We start from the raw sequence: 20,030 nt of genomic DNA, 5'->3' as shown, positions 1-20,030 counted from the left end.
TGGAAAAATTTATGAATCCAACACTGGTAGATAAATAAGATGCTAGTGCCAGCACAAACAAAAATCTTTGCTTGCCTCGCTTCACCAGGTCAGACAGGTAACCTGAATGGATGGAGAACGCATGCTCTCACTCAGGTTTGTTAGTGTTGCCAGATATTTCTATTTTCACAAATAAGCTGAGACTGCAAGCTTTTGTCATGTTCCCTAATTTTTTTTTATAGTTGAATGCATTTTTAATAGCAAACCTACAGGACCGAAGACAGACAACATTAAAAACATGTACTTGCATGTAGGACAATTCAGAAAAGTATAGTGAATGAATGGAATCTACTGTAGGGCTACAAACACCATTTAGTTGGCATCAATCAGAAATTTCTTTTTAAGAATAACTATAAGAAAGAAAATATCAAAATCAACAAACAACTATGAACCAGAGACACTCTATGGTGGGTGGGGGACGGGGAAAGGAGGGATTGGGGTCAAAATAAGGGGGTTGTAATTGTATGGGGAAAATAAAAATAAAATTTAAATAAAAAAAGAAATTTCTTTTTAAAAAAAATTCAAATTCTGGCATTGTCTAGAAAAAATTGCCAGGTTTATTTATAATTGTTACAAAGTTGAACTGCTGCAACTTGTTCACTGAAACATTTTGACTTTAGGTAATGCTTTATGTCCCCACATTTGTTATAAAGATTCACAAACACATGAACATGGAAAAAGTGCCCATTACCTGATTTTTGTCCCTTATTCATCCACTTGCGATCATATACTTTTGAACCCATGGCGGGAAAAAAATCTAACATTCAAAACTACCAATAGCAGGAAAAAGAGAATGAAATATAACATTGAGAATGAAATGTTTCCCATTGTAGATGGTTCTTAAGCACATTCTCCATGTAGGCGATGAGGTAGTTGGATGTCTTTTGGTGTAATTGTTACATGTTTGGCTCGAATAGCACATGGGTTGGTGACTTCAAAAAGGCCAACTAGATAGGTCTCACTTGCCTCCTGCAAAGCACCAATAACTGTGCTCTGAAGCGCAGATCTGTTTTAAAGACCTGGGCAATTTCTCACACCAGACCCCGGGAAGGTAAATTTGCAAATCAGCGTTTCAGTGGGCTTATTTCTCTGAGTGTCACAGTACCAGGCCTGTAACGGTGAGGGTTCTTCACCTGCCCAGTAGTGGGCGTACGATTGCGAGCGGCTTTTGTAACTAGTGCCTCCTCCGTGCTTACCACCTGTTTGCACCACAAGGTAAGCAGACCTCCTCACATAATCCCATTCTCCTTTGGCTGGAAAGAGGAGATGCTGGCGTTGGAGATGGGTGGTGTTGAGGCGGGGGCTCTGTTCCCTAATTTTTTTAAATGTTGGAAATGAATTTAAATCATTAAAAAAATAACAAACAAGAACCGTGCAGACTAGATAGTGCATGTCTGAATTAGATTTGGCTCAAGGGCTACTAGTCTGTCTCGAGGGTGGGAGAGTACCACGATAAGAGCGTAAAGTAGAAGAAATATAGAATTTTTGGAGCCAGCCCCTCCTGATTTAGAATCTTGTCACAGCCATTCAGCTGTTTTGTGATGTTGGGGAAGTAATTGAAGTCTCTGAGTCCCAGTTTTATGCTCTGTAATATGGAGATGATTGTATATTCTTGGCATTGTTGCCAGGACTGGGCATTACGGGGATGCGTATGCTCATGAGTGAGGTTTAAACGCCCACCATGTGGTACATTTACTAGGTGTACAAATGGCAGTTTTCTTTCAACTAAAGGGAATTCTTTAAAACAGAAAATAGGAACAAATGCAAAAGGCCCAAGACTTAGTTTTTATTGATTTGCTTGGATTGTATGAAATTTAAAACAAAAAAGAAATTAAGGTTTCATTCAGTGCTTTTTTTCCTCCTATAGGATTTCATTTATTAGCTGTGTGATCATGGCCAATTTATTACTTAAACCAGCTAGTTATTTTTTTATCTAAATAATGAAGATAATAGTTTAAATGGGTAATAGTATGTGATTGCAAGGCCATTGTAAAGAAAACTCCTAAGCACTGACACATAGTTAGCTAAAATATAGTAAACATTTGTACAATTATCCATGTAATTATCTGTTTTGAATTTCAATTAGCTCTAGAGACCTGACATATATACATACATCTAGCTGTCTGTCCATTCATTTATCAGTCCATCCATTTGTCCACCCAACTGTACAACTTATATTTTATTGGAGTGAATTTCACATAACATAGAATTAACCATTTCAAAATGTGAAATTCTATAGTATCTAGTAATTCACAATGATGTATAACTATGACCTTTGTTTAGTTCCAAAATATTTTCACTCCAAAAGGAAATCCTGGACTAAGGGTTTCTTAGTCCACTAAGCAGTCACTCCCCTCCCATTCTCCTCTCAACCCTTGGTAACTGCTAATCTGCTTTCTGTCTCTATGAATTTGCCAATTCTGGATATTTCATCTTAATGGAATCATACAATATGTGAAACTGTTTATTTTGAACTTTCTTTCCCTTTGCATCATGTTTTCAAAGTTCATTCATGTTGTAGCATGTTTTAGAATGTCATTACTTTATATGGCTGAATAATATTTCCACATTTTACTTATTCATCATTAGTTGATAGAATTTGGGTTTTCCTACAACTTTTTCCTATTGTGAATAATGCATTTTTGTATAACTTTGTTTGAGTACTGTTTTCAATTCTTTGGGTATATACCTATGCATGGAATTGCTAGGTCATGGGAAAATTCTCTATTTAATTTTTTGGGAAACTATCAAATTGTTCCCCACAGTGACTGTATCAGCAATGTATAAGGACTCCAATTTCTCTTTATCCTTACCAACACTTGTTACTACTCCTCCTCTTATTGCTACTACTACTACTGCTATTACTACTACTACTACTACTACTACCACCATCCCCACCACCACCAACAAGAACCTAATGAAGTGTTGTCTCATTGCAGCTTTGATTGACATTTCTCTAATAGCTAAAGATGTTGGTCATCATTTCATAAGTTTATTGACCTTTAGTTACTTACTTTGGAGAGATGATTTTTATAGACATTAACATTTAAAAATATTTTTGCCTTTTGTTTGTTGAGTTTTAAGGTTTCTTTGTGTATTTTACATATTAATTCCTTACCAGGTATATGATTTGAAAGCATTTTTTCCCATGCTGTGGGTTGTCCATTTATGTTCCTTATCATACCCTTCAATGCATGAAATTTTAAAATTTTGATGAAGTACAGTTTACCTGTTTTTTCCTTTGGTTAATTATGCTTTTGTGTCATAGGTAAGAAATCATCAAATCCCAGAATATGAAGGTTTTCCCCTTCATCTAAGAGTTGTACAGTTTTAGTTCTCATATTTAGGTCTTTGATCCAGTTTTGAATTAATTTTTTATATTTTGTAGGTTAAAGGTTCAAATTCTTTTGTATGTGGGTAACCAGTTGTCTCAGCACTATTTGTTGAAGTGACTATTCTTTACCTATTGAATGGTCTTGAAACTCTTATTGTAAACCAATTTATCATGGGAGTATGGGCTTATTTCTGGACCCTCAGTTCTATCCTGTTGCTCTATATGACTCTATATCATTATGCCAGTAACACACAATTTTCATTATTATAGTTTTGATATCAGTCTTATAGCTCTATATTTTGTTTTTTTATTTGACTATTCTGGGTCCATATAATTCCATGTAAATTTTGGAGTTATTTCTCCATTTTGGAAAGAAAGACTGCTAGGATTTTGATGGAGATTGCATTGAATCAGTGGGCTGCTTTGGGTGATAACAATATTAACCAATTCATGAACATGATGTGTTTTTCCATTTATTTAGATCTTTGATTTCATTCACCATTATTTTGTAGTTTTTAGCATATCTATCTTAACCTCTCTGATTAGATTTATTCTGAATTATTTATTCTTTTTCAATACTTTAGTAAGTGGAATTGTTTTCTTAGTTTGGGGGTTGATTGCATGTATATAGAAATATGAGTTATTTGTGTGTTGGTTTTGTATCTTGCAAATATGCAGAATCATTTATTAGCCTATAGATTTTTTTAGTGGATTCTTTAGCATTTTCTCTATATAAAATCATATCATCTTTGAATATAAATAGTTTTACTTCTTTATTTGTGGCCTAAATGCCCTTTTTTTTTGCCTTATAAATCTGGCTAGAATTTTTAGTGTAATGTTGAATAGAAGTGGTAACATTAGAAACTCTTGTCTTATTCCTCATTTAGGGGGTAAGTTTTCAGTTTTTCATCTTTGAATGTAATGTTAGCTATGGGCATATGGGCATTTACTTATTTGAAGATCTTTTGTGCTCTAGTTTTGAAATTGCTGAGTGAAACTGCACAACTTAGAAACCCAGCACTTTCCTTGAAAATCCTCCTACCACCAGAGATGATTACTCTTCATATTTTGAATTGATTTTTAGATGTTCTTAAATTCTGTCCCCCCAAATATGAACTTATAGATTATTACTACCAGGTATGTGTTACTAGAGCAACAGCAAAATCTAAGGTCTTATCTTTGGCATCAAAGATAATAGAATTAAGATAATAGATATTAAGATAATAAATATTAAGATAATATTTGATAATATGATATCAAAGATAACAGATACTAAGATAATAGAATTTATCTTAATCTAAGAGCCAAGCATTTTGAAGTCACTGGTCTTTGGAAATGTGACTGGTTATTTAATATGTTCCTTTTGTTTTGAATTACAGATTGGTTTTGTACTTTATCCCCCCAATGGAGGTCCTGCATGGGATCCAACAGATCATGATAACATTATGTTTCTTACCATATGCTTCTGTTGGCATTATGCATTATCCCTTATCATCGTAGGAGTGAATTATGCCTTTGTTACCTGGTAAGTTAATCATTTTTGTTCATGGAAATTCTAGTCATTAGTATATAATCATTAAGGCTTAATAGTATTGAACTAAAAATTCAAAGGGGTGTTAATTCTTTAGCATTTCACAAGATGGGGTAATGTCACAGACATTTATCTGCAAAAATAGAAATTCCCAACGAAAAAAGGACAAACCCTGGTTTAAAGTTACAGTAGCTCAACAGTGTCTTTGCTGTGCCTCTGAGCTAGGTGTCACTCCTCAACACACTCTTCTGTGTCTCTCTGTCCTTGTGTGTGCTATTTCCTCCTCTGAATAGCTCTCCCAATACCTGCAGTGAGCTCTCCATTTACCCACATGTTCATCAGTTACAGCATTCCCCAAACTTAGCCCATTAAGTCCAAGTACCTGATTAATTTGACATTTACTCCAACATTTCTGAAAGTAAGACTCAGTTCAACACTGCATGTTTTTACAAGTGCCCTTATAGAACATTTCATGATAGGTAAGGAGCAATATGACACATTTATAGGAACATATTCCTAGGCCTGCTATTTAATCATCTGTCTGACATTGGGAAAATTATTTAACCACATTAAGTCTCAGTTTTGTTTTTTGCCAAATGGGGATAACAGTACCTAAATGTCCTAAACTGTTTAGGACATAATAAGAGCTCAATAAAGGTTATTCTTTTTGTTATTCCTCTTGTTCTTGTTCTGCTCCTCCTTCTGTATGGAAAAATATACAAATTATAGACCCTGTGATGGAGAGACAGACAATACAATATATAGAAATAGAATAAGATAGCACTACTGGAGTTCAGAGGAGGCCTCTTCACAATTGAGAATGAATTTGTAGCTTGAAGGGTGGTTAGAAATAGAAAGGGGGTGAACACTGGCCTGGCTGATCCCAACCACCAGGAAGGCAAGTCCAGCCCCTAATTTTTCAGACTTTAGTGATGGTCACAATGTTATTTGTCAGCCATGTTCATTATGGTAGCCATGATACATATGGTTTTTGCAGATGTGCCCAGTGGCACATTCATTTTAATTGATTTAAGCATCCACATATGCCCAGGGACTGCCACAATGGACAGTGTGCATCTAACAGGTTCTCTAGCCTCCTAAAATGCAGCAACTGCCTTAGCCCCAGTAGTGTCTCAGTCTGCCAAATATAGTTTAATAGTCTTCTCTCTATAAATGGACCCCTAGTCACCTCTTCTGCCCTGTGCTTTTTTGAGAATCACCCATGAAGTAGTTTTGGTTCTGTGTTGCTGAGTGAGGAAAACATTCCATTGTCAAGCTCTCAGATCTCTGCTACGTTTTGGGTCAGCCCACTTTGATCTCCTTCTAGAAGGCCAGGTGATTTAGATGCTGGGAAGTTCTACCTTCTCAGTGATTGATTTATATTTGGTCTATTCTATCCCCCCAAAGCACTTGCATGAGCTGGTTGTCAAAGCTGGCTCTGCCATTGAGTGAAACTTGGCTTCTTCCTCTGTTGTTCTAGGCTGACATCTGGGTCTCATCTCCTCAGGGGCTGGGCAGCCCTCATGAACAGTGCCAGCGTTCAACAGGCTTCTCCATCTCATGTCAGCTCCCTTCCAGAGGCAAAGGAACACTATTGCCTCTTCCTGTTTCAAAAACCTTCAGATCCCTAATGAATCTCCTCTTACTCACTTACAGTTTTCTAGAAGCCAGAAACTCCATGGTTATTTTTTTTAATTTCTTTTTTTTTAACGGTTTATTTATTTATACAAGCACTGGGGTACAGGCAGAGGCGTGGGAGGGTGAGAGAATTCACCGGAGACAGAGCGGGGAGCAGAATAGGCAGAAGGACTGAAATACACTGCTGAGGGGAGTAGCAGGAGCAACAGGAGAGGTCTGCCTCACCATGTGGGAATCTCCCTGGCCAGCCGGGAATTGAACCTGTGCTGCAGAGTCTGCGGACAGCTTCACAGCACTGCGCTCAACCCACTGCACCACCAGGGAGGCCCTCCATGCTTATTTTTTAAAATCTCATCCCCATCCTGACACTTTTTTTTTTTAAGATTTATTTTTATTTATTTATACAAGCACTGGGTACAGTCAGAAGCGCGAGAGGGTGAGAGAATTCACCAGAGCCAGAGCGGGGAGCAGAGCAGGCAGAAGGACCGAAACACACTGCTGAGGGGAGCAGCGGGCGGCAGGAGAGGTCTGCGCGCCATGTGGGACCCTCCTCCGATGGCCGGGGAGCAGCCGGGGATCGAACCGGCGTTATAGAGGCAGCGGGCAGCTTCGCAACCCAGCACTCAACCGCTGCACCACTGGGGAGGCCCCCATCCTGGCACTTTATTCTAAACATTTTGACCATGTAGTTACCTCTACCTGGCATATTCAAATGAAACACCCATCTTTTGTGAAAACTGCAATTATTCCAACCCTTGCCTATCCTGTCCACAAGTTTTAACAACACTTTAGCCTCTTCCATACATGTTAGCAATTGTCATCTTTTTTGTGATGTTTATTATTAGCGCATGTTAGTTTTATCTGTTCACTGATTGTGTTGCCTTGAGGAAAGGATCCTTCTCATGTTTCTCACAGCTATTGGCACACTGTCAAACTTTTTAGTAGGTATTAAATAGGTACTCCATCCTAATTTATATGTTGTTTTAATAAATATTTCAGAGTATCTTCAGTAAAAGCTTCATTTGTTTGGAAATCATGTTTTATATGGTTTCAGTTTTGTTCTCACATTGTTCTTGGGAATATTGGCACAATAACTCATGTTCTGATACATTTTGATATAAATTTAAGCAATAGCTTAAAAATATCATGAAGATTCAGTACTGACTTTCAGTGTGGTTGTTACAGGGCAACCGCGTTAAGTGGATTTCCAGACTGTGGGTCCTCACCCGCACACTTAAAGGGACTTATAATAAGCCTCAACTGCAGTCACACACAAAAAGGTTAATAAAGGGTTTATTTACAAAAGAAGGGGAAATGAAGAAATTAATAACTCAGGGAGAAAGACAGGGAGATAAAATTGGTGAATGCGTCCTACCAGTTCCGCTGATCTGGAATCCCAATAGCTCGCTGAAAGCAGGCAAAAAGCCAAGAGACCCCTAAGGCCCACATGTCTGGTTATATACCAAACCTGGCTGCTTAACTCCACCCTCAGTTCCTAGCAGTCCTCACTTCAGTGATGATGGTATTGTGGGATTTGTAGTTCTTGGTGTTTTGGTTCTCTTTGGTCTAGAGAGGGGGTGGATACATAAAACCTGTGTTTGTGGAGTTGTTCAGGACATCCTTTACCCCCAACAAGGTCATATGGAAGACTAACTCAGCCCTGTAATCATATGAACTTTGAAAATCTGTTTGTGAGAGTTTGATGGTGGAGTGGTTAACTCTGTTGTGGGGGTTGGAGTATCAGCACATTTTATCAGAATTTGTGTGACATAGAACAAAGATCACCATGGAAGCAAAATTGTGTTATGAAACCACTAATCCCCAAATCTCTGAAAAAAGAAACTCTACTTCCCAGCTTTCCATAGTAATGGTTCAAATATTGCCTCATCTGGTCCTATGCTGGCAGTCATGATTAGAAAGCTCATAGGTAAGACCTATTTGGAAATCTTATGTGATTTACTGTATTTCATGTTTGAGCACCACTGTTAAGCAGAACTATTTCAAAACCCACTCTTTATTTTCAGATTGGTTTTCTAAACAATGATTCTTATGAGCCACTTTGAAAAACAAAATAGCTGACCAAATTCTATGCATGTGATAGTTGACCTTTTGGAAATTTGACTTCCAGATTTGTACTCTGAAAGAAGAACCAGAGTCTCAGTTTTGCCTGTTCTTTCACATATTAATCAAGGAAAACAAATGGAAATAAAAGCATTGACACACCCTGACCTTAGCCTCTGGACCTGTGTCATTCCAGGAACTAGCTATTATTTGCATTTCCTTCTTGTGCACTCCATCCCAGCCTGTTTTCAGTGGCCACTTCTACATGTGCTAATACATGAACAGGATACAAATAGAGCTTGCTTAAGGTGTCCTAACAAGTCCCCTCTTGATGGCTTATAGCAGCAGTAGGATTAGCCAGAGTGGAGTGATAGAAGCAGGAAGAGGCTCTAGAGTCTGTGATAATCATCTGTAATCAGTAGCCATGACTTTGTTTTATATTTCAAGAGTCACGAGGAGTGAATCTAATAAACGAATGAATAAATGAATCCATTTCATGTAGTCTTTATGGAGTTTGTGCCATGTAGAAATAATGTGCAAGTTTAAAAGAATGACATCAACACTGTCCCCGATTTTAACTTATTTAAAACTATTTGCTTTTCATGAGAATGGAGCCCTGAAGAGTTGAGGAAATTGGGAACAACATCAATAGTCAATTAATAATCAAGGAAGGTGATTTAAACTGGTTTTCTTGGACTCTTAACAAGTCAACAGACGTTACTGATACATTCAGTTGTTATGTATTGGAGGATAATGCTGAGTTGGAAGTGACTGAATTTACTCTTTAAATAGCTGAGTGATATGAACTCCTGGCAGATTGCTTTAAAGGCCACTGACTTGATTAATCAAATATGGGTTTTGTGCCACTGTTATGTATCAGACATTTTCGAGACTCTGGTTTGCATTAAGACAGTTAATAAGATGAGGTCTATGATCTTACAAAGTTTATATTCTAGTAAGATCCAGAGTACATGTAAAGACACTGCATATTGACAGGGGAAGATCAGATCTTCCCTGGAAGAAGAAGAAAGGCAGAAAATAAGGGTAAAGGATGCAAATAGGCTAGTAAAGTTTTTTCATAAAATGAAAATGATTTTGATGATTTGGTTTATCAAGTTCTGCACTCTACTTTGTATTTATGGAAGCTGATGCTATCTTGTTGATATGGTCACAATATAATGCCTTTACAAAAGTCACACGCAGGATAACCTTTGCCTAGGTCTTATTACATATCCTTTTCTTACATCTGAGAAGTGGAGAGCCTGCTGAGTTTCTGCCAGTAAGAAGTTTCACATCTTCCAGGGTAAAAAATAATAGTCTCTGTTTCTCCCAGGCCCACCAGTTCTCTTAATCTATGAAACAGTTGCAACGGTGTAGGGTACTTCTTCCAACTTTGTAATTCATCTTGAATTATCAAATGCAGTTGAGCATCCTGTGGCCTGCACTAAAGCACACTTCTGAAGAAGCGAATAGGGGCTGCAAATCACCTGAGCATAATATGGGGAAAGTGATGCCATCATGCATTTCTCTGCAGGAAAGTGCTCCTTTTTGTATCATGCAGCTAAATGCAGAACTTGAGGGAGAGTCTTGGCTGAGCTCATTTTCATCTGGGCTTACTCAGGGATGCTCCTGTTTTAGAAATGATGGAAGGGCCTCCCTGATGGCGCAATGGGTTAAGCACAGCACTGTGAAGCTGTCTATAGCCTCTGCAGCACCAGTTCAATCCTCAGCTTTCCAGGGAGCTACCCACATGGCACAGCAGACCTCTCCTGACTTGCCCGCTGCTCCCCTCAGCAGTGTATTTCAGTCAATATGCCTGTTCTGTTCCCCATTCTGTCTCTGGTGAGTCCTCTCACCCCCCACACCTCTGGCCTATAACCCAGTTCTTGTATGCATAAATAAATAAATATTTTTTAAAAAGGAAAGAAATGATTGAAGTTTTAAATAATTAGACATCTTCTGATACCTAATAAATCACATTGTACATGTATCTCTTTACTTATGCCCTGCTTCTGCTTAAACCCACCAAAATTTTTCAGGTAATTCCAGAGCGAAATAAAAGTGTTTGTGTGTGTGTGTGTGTGTGTGTGTGTGTGTTTTCTTGTGTGTATGTGTGTGTGTTTTTTTTAGGAGACCTCTCCCATTTGCAGTTTGTTGGAGTTAAGTATAGACACATTTGGAGTTTGTTAATTATAGACACATATTGCCCTGGGCTTTTATTTTAAACACCATAACATGAGATGTCTTTCATTCTTCTCAGGTTGGTTAAAACTCGACTTAAGAGATTCTGCCCCTCGGAAGTTGGACTCTTGAAAAATGTAGAACGAGAACAAGAATCAGAAGAAGAGATGTGATTCTGATGGGCATCTAGGCTATCTAAATGAACTGTTCCTTTTTTGCATTGTTTTTGTTTATGGTTTTCTTTTTGACCTTTTGTTTGGAGAACAATTGGCTGAGGATACTCTTGGTGTCCTACCTGTATTCCCAATTTTGTTAAAGTATTTGTACTTAAATGTTTTATTTTTAGGTTTGAAAATACTTGATAAGTTGATTTTGCACATCAGTCTTGGTATTTGGGGTCTGGAGTGACTTTTCTCAGATCATCTAAAGTCTGATGCTTAAACTATGAAAAGTATTTGTTTTATTTGCCTATCATATGTTCAAGGTTCCTGGGCTTACTACCATCTGTAACTCTTTTAACATGGAAATATGCCTATTGATCTTGTTGCTTCAGTGAGAAATAAATGAATGCATGGACCTTGGTTCGACTTCTCCAGTCTTTGTGCTTATTCAACTGCATCCCACCCTTAAATCATAAAGAAGGAGCGCTGTGACTCTGAAATTCCCTTTGTTTTTCTGGTGAGACATTGCTTTCTGTGGCATCTAAGGCACCAGGAAAAGTAAGCCAGAAGTTGCCCTGAGTTGTGCACTATTTCAGAAAAGAAAAAAGGGATGATCCCTAGAACACATGATGGAAAAGCCGTGAGAGATTGCAAAGGAGAATTGTGATGTTATCCAGAGTAAAAAGTCATCACACAAGGACAGCATGGCCACTATGCCATCCCCTTGCTGAAATAGTTGAGGCATCAAAACAAGAAAAAGACTTTTATGGAAGACCTAGTTAAGAAGTCAGAGCCTTACTTAGTCTGTGGGTCAAGTAATCCACTAAGTGAACCACTGGACAATCAAGAAATCTTGGTATTAATTGGTACTAATTAGTAATTGGTACTTATTCTTGTTCTACCGTTAACCAATCTTTCTAGCAATCACCATGTCCTTTCCTCTAAAGTGAGGAAATTGGATTGGATGAATCATGGCCCTTTCTGGCTGTCTTGGTTTATGCATATAATTTTGGGGACAAAACTGAAGTGTGTGGACGACTAATTTTGTACAATGTTAGTAGGAAAGGCAGTTACAGAAAAGGCCAGGAGGGCCGCACACATCCTTGAGGATGACTTGAATGTGGAGGAAAGAGGGCAACCTCTTGGGCAGCTGGAGGTTAAATAGCATCAACCCCGAAGGCTCCCTTGCATTCCAGAAGTATTGACCAACCCACAAGTATGGCCCTGTCTATATTACCAGTGATGGGTATTATAGGGAGGTGAAGAGTCCCTTTAGGCCAGAGAATTGAGCTTAATTTTTTAATGTAAGGATTGGAAAGAACTGATGTGGAAGCTTAAAAGTTTATCTTGAATAAAGCAGTAAACCTCCATGCATTTCTGGTGTATAAAATGGTCATACATCTTGGTCCCTTGGTCATGGCATTCTGCCTCACATGTGTCCTATACCTCAGGGATCTTTTCTAGTCCAGCAAATTTCTATGACTGGCAACTTTGTGTATCAAAAAAATGACTTATCAGCTGCAGTTACATGAAAATGGCATGGCTGTTGTCTAGGCCTAGGAATAATCAACATAATCCAAGTTAAGGGTGGAATTTTGAAAACTGTAAGTGCAACTATTCCAGAAGTTAGGAACAGAAATGTCCATTCCTCCAGGCTCTGCACACAGAAGGCAAGTGAGATACAACCCGGAGAGTTCTTCTGGAGAGGAACAATTTGTTCAGATCTAAATCTTCATTTGGAGGTTATCTGTCTCTATTCCCTGAAATGAACATTGAATTTGAACATAATTATTGTAATTTTGAGGAAGTCTTCATAAGGAGGGGTGGAGGGACAATGACTTCCATTATTTAAAAAATAAAAATGTTTTTATTAAGGTAGCACTGTTTCACAACCCTGTATGATTCAGAAATAGAAGATTCCACCTCTTCAGATTTATGCTACCATACTACACCCACCACCAAGGCACCCATAGTCCATTCTACCTCTCCCTCCTACCCTCTCCAGGCTAGCCTCAGTTTTACAGTCAGATTTCTAGGGTTTATTTTTGTTTTGGTGTTGTCTGACTATTTGTTTTGTTTCTCTATATTCCACATATGAGTGAAACCATCTGGTCTTTCTCTTTCTCTTTCTGGCTTATTTTGCTTTGCATAATTCCCTCCAATTCCATCCATGTTATCACAAATGGCAAGATTTCATCTTTTTTTATACCTGAGAAGTTGAGAGAGAGAGAGAGAGAGAGAGAGAGAGAGAGAGAGAGAGAGAGAGAGAGAGAGAGAACAGATATTACCACATCTTAATCAACTCATTTGTCCTTGGGCACTTAGATTATTTCTGTAATTTGGCTATTGTAAATAGTGCTGCAATGAACTTAGGAGTGCATATATCCCTTTGCATTAGTATTTTTGCATGCTTTGGGGAGATGCTTAGAAGTGAAATTGATGAATCATATGATAAATCTATTTTTAATATTTTGAGAATGTAGACCAATCTACATTCCCAATAACAGTGTGCAAATGTTCCCTTTTTTCCATACCTTTGCCAACATTTGTTGTTTCTGGCCTTTCTGATATGGGCAATTCTCATTGGTGTGCATAGTATCTCATTATCACCTGATGACAAATGATGATGAACATTTTTTTTTTTTCGTGTGCCTGTTGGCCATCTGTGTGTTTTCTTTGGAGGAGTGTCTATTTAGGTCTTCTGACCAATTTTGGTTGGATTTTTTGTTTTCTTTTTGGTGAGCTGATTGAGTTATTTTTAAATACTTAACTCCTTTGTCGTAGATTAATTTTCTGTGTAAGTGTGGATTTATTTCTGGGGCTCTTAGTCCAGTCCTTGCTTTGTAGTATATTTTGAATTCTCAGCCTATGATACCTCTCTTCCTTTTTTGTTAGGATTGCTTTGGCTATTTGGGGTCTTTTTTGGTTCCATGTAATTTTTTTTTCTTTTTTGTACAGATAAGACTTATTTAGGAGTAAGTTGGAACAGACACAAGGGCGCTAGAGATTACAGTGCCACTACTGAAATCATGCAGCCAAGAACTCTGGTTTAAGAGATAGCAAGTAATTTAATCTAAGCTCATATCTTCCTCTTTATCCTTCCTTTCCTTCCGGGTAACTTCCTTACTGTTCTGCATAGCTTAAGCAAACACTTCTGCATCACCCTTGTTGGCAGTCTCCATACCCTCTGTGCAGGCCAGACTGGCACATGAGGGGACCCAGCTACCCCAAGGCCAAGGCTGCACTAAACATGCCCACGACCTGCTGGAACTGGGGCAAGGTCATTGTGATCTAGATCTCCTCTGTGCTCTGGGGCAGCAACTCCCCAGAAAGCAGACAGGACAGCCTGTTTTCCTGCACATCCATGTTGGTGAGGATAGATGCTATGATCTCCAGTGTCAGCACATGGGCCAGGTCAACTTGCTGGCCACCTCCTGGCCTAGATGGTAAGTTCATAATGGCTAGAATGCTCTGGAGGTCACTTAGTTGGATGGGCTGGATGGGCTGGAAGCTCCAGTGCCTGAACTGGGTGCAGGGCTAGAACTGGTAGCCAAGGCAGCTGCTGGAACAAAAGGGGCTGGGATGGCTCAAGAAGAAAAGACAGTGGAGGAGTGGGTGACCACTGCTAACTGGCTCTGAGAGCTGGATGAAGAGCTGCTTGCTCAAGGACCTCTGCCCAGTAATCTGGCCAGGCCTGGGCCAGTAAAGGCCCCAAGCAGGCCTTGTCCTCTGGTGGATGAATGAGCTACATGTTGTGGTTCATGTTCGCCAGCACGCTTTGGAGGCCACCCTCCTCACCCAGTGTGGAGAGGTCTTGGCCTGCACTGCTCCTGGCCCCCAGTGCTCCAGCCGTAGGGTGTCGTTCAGATACTCATTGACTTTGCGGCAGAGCTTCCCCTCCTGGTCTGTCTTGGGCTTCTGCATCCAGAAGAAATGCTGCTTGGAACCCCTGCTGGAGGCACTGGGGCACACATTTGCATTCACCCACAGTCATCAGGAAAGAGGATCAGGGTGTCTTCCATGTTCCTAGAATTCCTGTCTTTGCAGCAGAAGTGAATGAGGGAGTTGGCCGTCTGTTGGAAGTACAGCAGCCCTTTCTGCTTATTGAGGGTGAGAGCAGTTCCTTTTAATGACATATTTCTTGCCCGAAACTCTAGCAGATACTTGTTGGAAGGCCCCATGGGAGCTTTGCACCAGGCTGGGAAACAGTGCACCCGAAGTCATCATTCTGGCCCATATGGTTCCATACAAATTTCAGTTATGTTTGTTCTATTTCTTTGAAGAATGCGTTGATAGGGATTATAATCAATTTGTACATTGCTTTGGATTTGTTAATTTTGCTTATTTTTTCAAAGAATCAACCTTTGATTTTATAGATCTTTTGGACTTTTTAAAAATTCTATTTCATTTATTTCTGCTCTAATTTTTATTATTGCCATCCTTCTAATTGCTTTCAGTTTTATTCGTTCTTCCTTTACTTTTCCTTAAGGTATAAGTTTCGGTTATTTATTTGAGCTCATATTTCTTCATGTGGGCCTGTATTGCTATATATGTTCCTCTTAGCACTGTTTTTTTTTTTTTTTTTTTTTTTTTTTTTAATGTCCCACCGGTTCTGGTACTTCATGTCTTCATTGTCATTTGTCTTGAGGTATTTTTTTTTTTTCTGATTTCCTCATTAACCCAATTGTCATTTAATAGTATGTTATTGCATCTCCACATGCTAGAGGTTCTCCCTGCTTTCTGCAGTTGATTTCTGGTTTGAGACCATGTACCTTCTCTTAGTCAATGGTGCATGCCTCCACACTGCCCACCTCTCTTCTCCCCAGGGCTGCTGGCCAAGTGGCAGAGCTGCGATTCTCCTGCCTAGGACCACAACCTCCAGACATTTCTCTCCATCCACCTCTAGCCTAATGAAGCATGAATCTCTCATTGTCCCTCACGAAATGGCCCTGCTGGTCTCTGATGTCATAGATGTGTTCTAGTTTTGCCCCATGTTATGCAACCCTCTGGGTACAGTGCAGGTGTGAGTTAACTTTTACATTATTCTCCCAGAAGCAAAGTAAGGAACCACCACTGATACCATCTTTGACCAGATTTATTTTTATTTATATTTTATATCAAATCTTTAAAAAACATGGAGCCTCAACTCCTAAATTTTTGCTAAATCCCTTTTATGAATACACTGTTTCGATTATCATAACCAAAGGAAACTCTGTAAATAACTCAGAAAAATATCAACATTGGTTTTTGGTGTTATATCAACTCCTCTGTGATTGCTGTAACCTCTAGTTTTCTTTGCTTGGGAAACTGCAGCCTCTGATTGCACTAACATACCCCTTATTGTTAAAACAGGCGGTTGGGTCATGACCATGTTGGTGTATTCCTTCTTATCATTTTGTCACTAGAAGACTCATTAATCATGGCTGATTTGATTGTATCTTGGGTGTGATTCATAACGTGATACAGCAGTTACTGTGGAATATAGGAACAATGAAAATTAAAGTTAGGAAGAATTCTTCCCAAAATATGAAGAGTATGAAAAGTTCATAACATGGGAAATAGAGCCAGAAATTCCATATTCTGCCTACTGTGAATCCAGGTAGAGAAAATTATAAGAAGACAAGCATGTAATAATAGAATAGATTCTTCCCTCAGACATATGACAAGAAAGGGATATTTTTTAGATGAAGCTTAGAGAAGTGCTTTCAAGGGATATGTAGCAAATGTAGTGATTGGGTTTTGGACTAAAAACTTTCTTATACTTTTAAGTTCAATTTATGAATATGATCATTCCATTTTAAAGTCCAGAAGATTTTAGTACTCAATTTTAAGGAGACTTTAATTATCCTAGGGATCTACCCAAAGGACACAAAAACATTAATTCAAAAGGATACCTGCACTCCTATGTTTATTGCAGCACTATTTATAATAGGTAAGACTTTGAAACAAGCCAAATATCCAAAAATAGATGACTGGATCAAGAAGATGTGGCATATATACACAATGGAATATTATTCAGCAATCAAAAAAGAAAAACTCATGCCATTCGCAGCAATGTGGATGGAGCTAGAAGGAATTATGCTCAGTGAAATAAGCCAGAAGGAAAAAGAAAAATATCAGATGGTTTCACTTATAGGAGGAATATAGGGGAACCAAATAAGGGATCAGGGAAAAAAAATAATAACAATAAAACAAAACAAAACAAAAATAAGCAGACAACTATAAATCAGACATTCTGCAGTGGAGGGGGAGGGAGGGGATCAAAAAGAGGGCAGGAAGAGCACAAGGGACTACCGGTGATGGTTCACAGGTGAATTGATGGTGGAAATTTTATGGGGACTACACCTGAGAAAACAAAGCAAATGCTGGTTGCAATTGTATGGGGAATATAAAAATAAAATTTAAATTGAAAAAAAAAAAAGAAAGCAAATGCTGTAAAAAAAAAAAGAACAATGATGTAAAATATATATAAATTAATTAATTAAATAAGAAAAATAAAAGAAGATAAAATCTCAATGTGCATTTTGTACAAGCTCATTAACACAAATATAAGATTTTTAAATTAATTTAAAATTTATATTACTTAAAATTATATAAATTGAATTATTTATATAGAAAAGAATTGTCCAAAAATAAAGTGTTCTGGGCCTCCCCTGGTGGCACAGCTGTTGAGCGCTGGGCTGCAAGGCTTCCTCCAGTCTCTGCAGTGCCGGTTCATTCCCCAGCTGCTGGTGAGAGTCCCACAAAAAAAATAAATAATTAAATAAATAAATAAAATAAAAATAAAGTGTTCTGTGTGTTCCTTAAGGGACAAAAAAAAAAAAAAGACATCTTGTGACATAATCAATTTCTAATAAAACATTGGAAAATTAAAAAAATTAGATTTCCTTTTTAGCTTCTTAAACTATGAATTAAATATTTTTGATATACTTTTTTCAATGTAGCCTTTCTTTTTTCTTTTTTTTTTTAGTTGAGATAACATTGGTTTACAACATTGTATATGATTCAAAGTGTGGGGTGACACCTTTCATATGTACATTACGACATCACAACCACCACCACAGTCCACTATAGAACATTGTGTCCCATCCTCACTTTTCTCTCCCCATTGTCCCTCCCCCTCTGGTAGCCTCAGCTCTACAGTCAGATTTCGAGGGTTTGTTGTTGGTTTGGTTTCATCTGACACTTAGTTTTGCTTCTCTCTATTTCACATATGAGTGCAACCACCCAGTATTTGTCTTTCTCCTTCTGATTTAATCAGCTTAGAGTAATCTCCTCTAGTTCTATCTATGTTGTTGCAAAAGTCAAGAATTTATTTTTCAATAGCTGAGTAGTATTACATGGTGCATACATACCACATCGTTCTAACCACTCATCTGTCCTTGGGCACTTGAGTTGTTTCTGTAACTTGGTTATTACAAACAGTGCTGCATTGATCAAAGGAGTGTACATATCCCTTTGAACTAGTGTTTATGCATTCTTTGGGTAGATATCTAAGAGTAAAATTTCTGGATTATATGGTCAATCTATTTTTAATATATTGAGGAATCTCCATACTGTTTTCCATAGGGACTGAACCAGTTTACATTTCCATCAACCATGTTGGAGGGATCCTTTTTCTCCACATCACCAATACCTGTCATGTCTGTTTTGCTTTGCCTTTTAATATGGGTCATTCACACAGAAGTGACGTGGTATCTCATTGTGGCTCTGATTTATATTTCTCTAAGTTAAGTTATGATGAGCATTTTTTCATGTGCCTGTTAGCTATCTGTATGTCTTCTTTGGAGACATGTCTGTCTATTTAGCTATTCTGCCCAGTTTTTGACTGGGTGCTTTGTTTTCTTTTTATTGATTTGTATGGGTTCTTTGTAGATTTTGAATATCAGCCCCTTATCAGATGTATGTGTGCAAATTTTGTCTCCCATTCAGTAGTTGTCTTTTTGCTTTAGTGATAACCTTCTTAAGCATTTCAATTAACTGGCAAATCTTCCCAAATCATTGCTTAGCTCATAAATCTAATTTATTAAACTTATGAATGTGATGAAATTTGGATTTTCTTAAATGTTTCAATACTGTATGTAAACTTACATGAGATTTCATCTTAAAATCACAACCCTGAATCTGTTACTCAATTGTACATTTATAAATTGAACTTAGAAGACTAATTTGTTGAGACAATCATTTAAAAATTATAAATACTTAAAATTCTTTACATGAATGATTCCTTAACACAAAAATATCAACATTATGGCTTTGATATGCTTGAACATTTCTTTACTTAATTCTAAGTTTCTCCATGTTAAAACAGGCTTACTATTAAGGGAATGATTCTTTTATGGCAGGCTATATTGGGGACCACCTTTTCCACTGATTGAGATTTTGGACCCAGACATTGAATGAGGACAGAATTCTCGGTACATGCGGTAGCCTATCTATAGTTATTGCATCAAATCCTCCACACAGGTTGTCTTAGTCCTTTACAGCACAGGGAAGGTGCCTTCCCAAGCTGAAGTCATACTTAGAATTTTCTGTCTTTTCTGCCTACTCATGAAAATCTGCAGCCCCCGCCAAGCTGTCATGTCATTTGATGGGATTTTATTATTCTTTATCTCTTAAGATATTTAAATATATTTTCTTCTAAGTGTAAAGATTTCTGAACTTAATGTAACCCTGTAACTTCCCTCCATATATTTCCTCTATGATAAGACTACTCAGTTTTACCCAAATAAAGGTGATATCCTTATAAATTCTAGGTCACTCCCATTTCAAGTTAATTCAACTAACAGCCCTAAAATTGAATGTCAGTATTTCTTAGCTGTTAATGCCTTGAGGTGGTGACAATGTAATTTTGTTCATCTAAGCGCTTGTGGGAGGAATTAGTAGGACTGAAGCAAACTGTTAAAATGGAGGCAAGAAAGTGCCTCTTATTTGATTTCTCTCATGAACCGGGCCTATTGTGCTTGTTTTAAATAGTCTAAATAGAGGATAAAAGATTTTAAGAAACTGGAGATGAAGCCTCAAATAATTTCCTATTTGATGATTTGTGTCTGAAGGCAGCTGTATATTGGCTGTAAAACATGCA

General features: G+C 38.0%; 1 protein-coding gene and 1 pseudogene across 6 annotated transcripts in view; one reads left to right on the top strand and one right to left on the bottom strand.

The window, feature by feature from the left end:
• Nucleotides 1–12,477, top strand: part of TMEM45A (transmembrane protein 45A) — a 103,208-nt gene extending 90,731 nt beyond the window's left edge. For 4 of the 6 annotated variants that reach the window (XR_005128064.2, XR_005128067.1, XR_005128063.2 and 1 more), the window contains 3 exons: nt 4,753–4,898; nt 6,385–6,585; nt 10,864–10,886. Coding sequence is in view for 1 of the 6 variants with exons in the window: in XM_037525651.2 (XP_037381548.1) it covers nt 4,753–4,898; nt 10,864–10,957 (240 nt within the window). In the remaining 5 variants the exon portion in view is untranslated. Of the gene's footprint in view, nt 1–4,752; nt 4,899–6,384; nt 6,586–10,863 lie in introns of all 6 variants that reach the window. The other 2 variants (XR_005128065.2, XM_037525651.2) reach the window with 2 other exon arrangements.
• A 1,536-nt stretch (nt 12,478–14,013) lies between these two features.
• LOC119256845 (proteasomal ubiquitin receptor ADRM1-like) lies at nt 14,014–15,172 on the bottom strand (annotated as a pseudogene).
• Between the last annotated feature and the right edge of the window lie 4,858 nt (nt 15,173–20,030).

Source organism: Talpa occidentalis, unplaced genomic scaffold (genome assembly GCF_014898055.3).
Source record: "Talpa occidentalis isolate TD23 unplaced genomic scaffold, MPIMG_talOcc4v2.1 talOcc4.4, whole genome shotgun sequence".
Taxonomy (NCBI): Eukaryota; Metazoa; Chordata; class Mammalia; order Eulipotyphla; family Talpidae; genus Talpa; species Talpa occidentalis.
Note: the sequence above shows the minus strand (reverse complement) of the source record. Positions and strands in the feature narration are given on the sequence as shown.